A 5,151-nucleotide genomic window follows, 5' to 3' on the forward strand; every position below is an offset into this window, starting at 1 on the left:
AGGAAAGAAATACATTTTAAAATATATTAAAACAGAAAAAAAAAACTTAAATTGTAATAATATTTTACAATTTTACTTTAGTGTGTTTTTGTGTATTAAATAAATGCAGCCTTGGTTAGCATAAGAGACTTCTTTCAAACACAGAAAAATCTTACTGACCCCAAACCTTTGAATGGTACTAGTGTACCATTTTTAATGTAAAGATGGAAACTTTTTATTATCAATAAAGTGGTTTATTGTCAAATTTCCTATCAGTTTCATGTTATAAGGAACATTTTTAAAGATTAAATTACAAAAATAAGAAATAATTTAAGCTGTTTTTAAATTATGAAAACTCATATGCCTGAAAAGATGGTGTAATTTCCATGATTTTTCTGTGACTCCTCCAAAAATGAAGCTGTGTAAAGCATTATGGTAAGTTTGAGAAGAAGAGGTTATTTTGTCAGAGGAAGGATATTGTGCAGTTTACCGTTATTGTAAAGTACTTTTGGGCACTGAAAGGTTGCGCTTTGTTTTGCTATGCACCTTTTATGGGTGTTGTTCTTCCTAAAATATTGGATCGAAGACAACTTAGTCACCCAAATGTAAGGAGCTGTTTTCAGGTAATGAACAAAAAACATCAAGTATGTGAATATTTCTTTTTTTTTTTTTTGTCCAGGACTTTGTTCCACTTTATCAAGATTTTGAGAATTTCTACACAAGGAATTTATACATGAGGATTCGGGACAGCTGGAACAGGCCGATTTACAGTGTTCCTGGGGCCACGTTTGACCTCGTTGAGCGCAGTTCCAATGATTACAACTGGACCTTTGAGTAAGTAGGCCATCTTGGACCTGAACAGGAAAACAACACCACGTCTTTGACTGTTTTATCTCCCAACATGAGAGCTGCATTAATCTAATGATTATAATATCAAGGTCACTTTCAAGCCAATGTGCAATAAACTTTCAAAAGTAAGGCTTGATTATAACCTGATGTGAAACATGAGATGACTGAGGTTGCATGAGACTTAAAATCCAGTCTAGGGTCGTCAAGGGTTAGTTTTGGCTCAAAAGAAATCTTACACAAGTGTATTGTGCTCTTTCAGGTACACTGGACGAGTGGTGAAAGATGTGATAAACCTTGGCTCGTATAATTATCTGGGCTTTGCAGAGAACACAGGCGCCTGTGCCACAGCTGCTGGAGAGGTGACAGTGAAATTTGGGGTGGGCATGGCCAGCACCAGACAGGAAATGGGTGAGTGCTTATTGGTTACTGTTGCTTTTTGGGAAATATTGGGACATAAGGCACATTTAAACATTAAACATAGGCATGCAACTCATTCCATGTACCATATGTGCTATTGACATTATTGATAGCTTAAATTGTGGAGATTACTAAGGAAATGTGTTCTTTTAATTTTTTTGACATTGACCGGTAAGCAACCATTTAAAATCCACCCAGAACACACTGGAGAATTAGAGGACACACTGTAGAACTGCGAACCAGTCACACAGAAAGTATTTTTGTTTAAAAATGTGACAAAAAGAGTAGGTAAATGAAAAAATAAATGCAAGATATAGAGATGTAGCAAGACACATGTATAGCAAGACACAATTGCAATGGTCAAACACATCCGTCTACTGCATGTTAACATAGAAAACAATGGAAAAACAGTGCAGTGGAGTGCAAAAACTCATTCTGTATGAATGCCCTGTATTATAAGGCTAGTTTACTTAACTGATTTGAGGAATCCTGTGGAGAAGTGCTCCAAAAATGTCGCAAGTTTAGATGCGTCTAAGCCAGGGCTATTCAATTGGCGGTCCACAGGCCCAATCCGGGACAATCATCTTCATCCGGCCCGAGGGAAGAATACGCGCAGGTCGCACACATGCCTTGAATTGTTTTTGCTCTAATTAGTTTGTCCACAAGGTGGCAACACTGACCTCTGGAGAGAATTATTATATGGACTTATGTAACTTGGAACTTTCTAGGATGACTTTGTTTTCGAAATATACACAGGTGTTGGTTTTCACAGGTGTTTGCTTGCATTAGCTGATTTATTTGTGTGATTTGCTTAGGCAACCTCAAAAGGCATGAAGAGTTGGAGAAACTGGTGGCGTCATTCCTGGGAGTGGAGTCAGCTATGGCTTTCGGCATGGGGTTTGCAACCAACTCCATGAACATTCCTGCGTTAGCTGGCAAGGTTTTAAGTGCTAGACCATTTAGTTTCATCACTATCTCTCTCCTGCTTTGCCAGCTCCTCTGTCCCTATCTCTTGCTGTGATGATCCACCCAGGCAACTCCTAAAGTTCATAGGAGTGTCAGTTCAGGCGGATCCCGCCTTGACCTGTCAGTGCTTGTTTAAATGATACATAAGTTTCTGGTGTGTGAATGTTTTCCTTTGTTGGTTTAAGCACACTGGGTGGATATGCCACATTTTATCACCAGTGCAGAGGGAGGAGATTAATGTAATGGTATTGATAGACCACCGGTTCCAACTCAAACCGTTTGTGTGGCTCACACAATGGAATGCACTTGATAAGGCACAAAATCACCACAGGAAACATGCGTTTAGCTGCAGGTGCACCACAGAGATTTCCCAACCTCACTTCCTGTTGCAGGCCAAGAGAAGGTCTAGTGATTTAGCACTAAAACGCCTGACTTTCCAGATTTACGTGGTCAAAACTGACTTTGAAGGATGCATATTATTGCGAAAGTCAAGCATTATAACAACAGAGACAAAAGCAGCAAAAAAGCACATCATTTCAAAGGCTAATTAACCCCTTACTAACGATATGTATTTTGTCAAGATTCTAAAAAGTTTTGATTGTAAAATACCGTAATGCATTTTGTAATATGACACTTAACACCGCCCACTTAGGGGGAGGAGACCGCCAAAATATTTTAAAGTACCATTTCCATGGTAACACATTGTCCGATTTCAAAATGGTTTTCACAGGATGAATTTTGAGTTTTTAAGCTTTCAAATGATATCTAATTTAGGGCAATTACTAAATATTTGATAGGGTAAAAAAGGCAATAAATTATGTAATGGCTGTGGGCCGGTGACACTTAAGAGGTATAAAAAAAAAAAAATGTTTAACATGCACTCCCATTCAAATAAGGTATTCAGTAAGGAAGTACTTTTATTCAGCAAGGATGCATTAAATTTTCTATTTCAATTTCAAATAAATCCTGTTCTTTTTAACTTTTTGTTAATGAAAAACGGTTTCCACAAAAAGCTTATGCATCACAACTGTTTTAAATTGTGACACTAATAAGAAATGTAACTTGAGCACCAAATCAGCATATTAGAATGATTTCTGTAAAATCATGTGACACTAGAGTAATGATGCTGAAAATCCAGCTTTGCCATCGCAGGAATAAATGACATTTTAATTACATATTAAAACCATCTTAATATTTAAAATTTTAAATATTTTCAAATTCATTTTTGATCAAATAAATGCATTTGCTTACAGTGACCTGACACTGTTTTTCCTGTTTGTAGGGATGTCTGATTCTAAGTGACGAGTTGAACCATGCCTCTCTGGTACTGGGAGCCCGGCTGTCCGGCTCCACCATCCGGGTTTTTAAACACAATAGTGAGTTTGCACTGACAGGCACATCTCTTATCTTATCATCACCATATCTATATGCTCTCAGTCCTTGTTCACAGCTGTTAACAGCACAAGGTAAAGAATGAACTTTTGGTGCAGCTCCAGTGCACACAAAGCATGACCCATGACGCTGCAACTGCTCGAATGGAAGCTTGACAGACCTTGACCCATATTAGAATCTTGAAGTTGGGGTCCTGAAGTTTACGTTTTTTGTAGTTTGGGTTGTTTTTAGGCTTGTTTCTGAATGCCATTTTGGTTAATGTCCAGTCAAACACTATGAATTAGGGGTGGAAAGGTTCGCGGAAAAAAAATCGAACCGTACGGTTCTCCACACATGGTTCGGCACGCACCAGGACCGCGGGTCAACTTGAATCGGACAACGCATCTGTAATATAGTTTGCTATAAATAACACGTAAAACAAACAGGGTTCGGCTAATATATGTTTCTGTTGATGGATGCGCACTCTGGCTTTCCAATACATTACAACAACAGCGATGGAAAAAAAAGCGTGGACAAAGCATTCACTCTCGTTCAATGCGAATGCCGTATGCTGGAATATGAGCATTTATTCCGTCATCACCCGGGTGCTGATAGCGTGCGCGCACAGGTGAGACCTGAACAGCACACGTTGATATCTGTGTTTTAAGCTAAACTCGTTTAAGCTTTGCCAGTTTAAGAGCCAGCGGACGCGAGCTCGAGCGCGCAGTGAGAAGATTTGTGCATGCGCTCATCCAAAGCGCACAAACCCACGCCTCATGCTCAGAACACGCGCAAATATTAAGCTTTCTCTGAAGTATTGTGTTTAAGTGGACAGATCCACACAAAAATTGTCAAAATGTCAGTTTTGGTAATTATCCTATAGCAGACATAGCCGGCTGAACGTACTGTATCAGTGCACAGTCGTGCGCCTTCACACTAGAGTTTACGTTACTCCAAATACACAAACACAGGTGCGCTGCGCATCTATTGAGTGTGAAACTCTGAAGCGCTCAGTCAGAGTGTCCTGTGAGTGAAAATATATATGTGCTAAACTTATACTCAGCCTCCAACTCACACACTGATAAATAAAATCTAAAAATGTATTAGCCAATGGCTAATGTTATACATTATTTAGTCACCCAGAGTGAAGATTTAGTTGCATATGTGAGTGATTTACTCGCACTGTAGAGGGTTGATATTTGTCAAATCTCAAATATTACACTACCAGTCAAAAGTTTTTTAACAGTAAGATTTTTTTATGTTTTTTTAAAGAATTCTCTTCTGCTCACCAACACTCTTAAAAATAAAGGTGCTTCACGATGACATAGAATAACCTTTTTGTCTAAATGGTTCCATAAAGAACCTGTAACATCTGCAGAACCTTTGTTTCACAAAAGGTTATTTGTGGCGAAAGAAGGTTCTTCAGATTATTGTATTATAAAATCCATTAATTAAAAACATTCACAACCCTCTACGGACACCTTGGCAATTGATTCGCCATTGGCTAGTAAATTTTTTTGTTTACTCGCCAGACTGAAAAATATATACATACACGTATACATATATATA

The 5,151-nt window shown here is 38.3% G+C and overlaps 1 protein-coding gene across 1 annotated transcript in view; it reads left to right on the forward strand.

Annotated features, from left to right (window-relative positions):
- LOC107680801 (serine palmitoyltransferase 2-like) overlaps positions 1 to 5,151 on the forward strand; it is a 26,224-nt gene that overhangs the window by 2,270 nt on the left and 18,803 nt on the right. Inside the window, exons 3-6 of the mRNA XM_016476851.1 lie at positions 659 to 813; positions 1,088 to 1,236; positions 2,061 to 2,185; positions 3,494 to 3,587. Coding sequence (XP_016332337.1) covers positions 659 to 813; positions 1,088 to 1,236; positions 2,061 to 2,185; positions 3,494 to 3,587 — 523 coding nt within the window. The remainder of the gene's footprint in view (positions 1 to 658; positions 814 to 1,087; positions 1,237 to 2,060; positions 2,186 to 3,493; positions 3,588 to 5,151) is intronic.

Source organism: Sinocyclocheilus anshuiensis, unplaced genomic scaffold (genome assembly GCF_001515605.1).
Source record: "Sinocyclocheilus anshuiensis isolate Anshui unplaced genomic scaffold, SAMN03320099.WGS_v1.1 scaffold869, whole genome shotgun sequence".
In the NCBI taxonomy this organism is placed as follows: Eukaryota; Metazoa; Chordata; class Actinopteri; order Cypriniformes; family Cyprinidae; genus Sinocyclocheilus; species Sinocyclocheilus anshuiensis.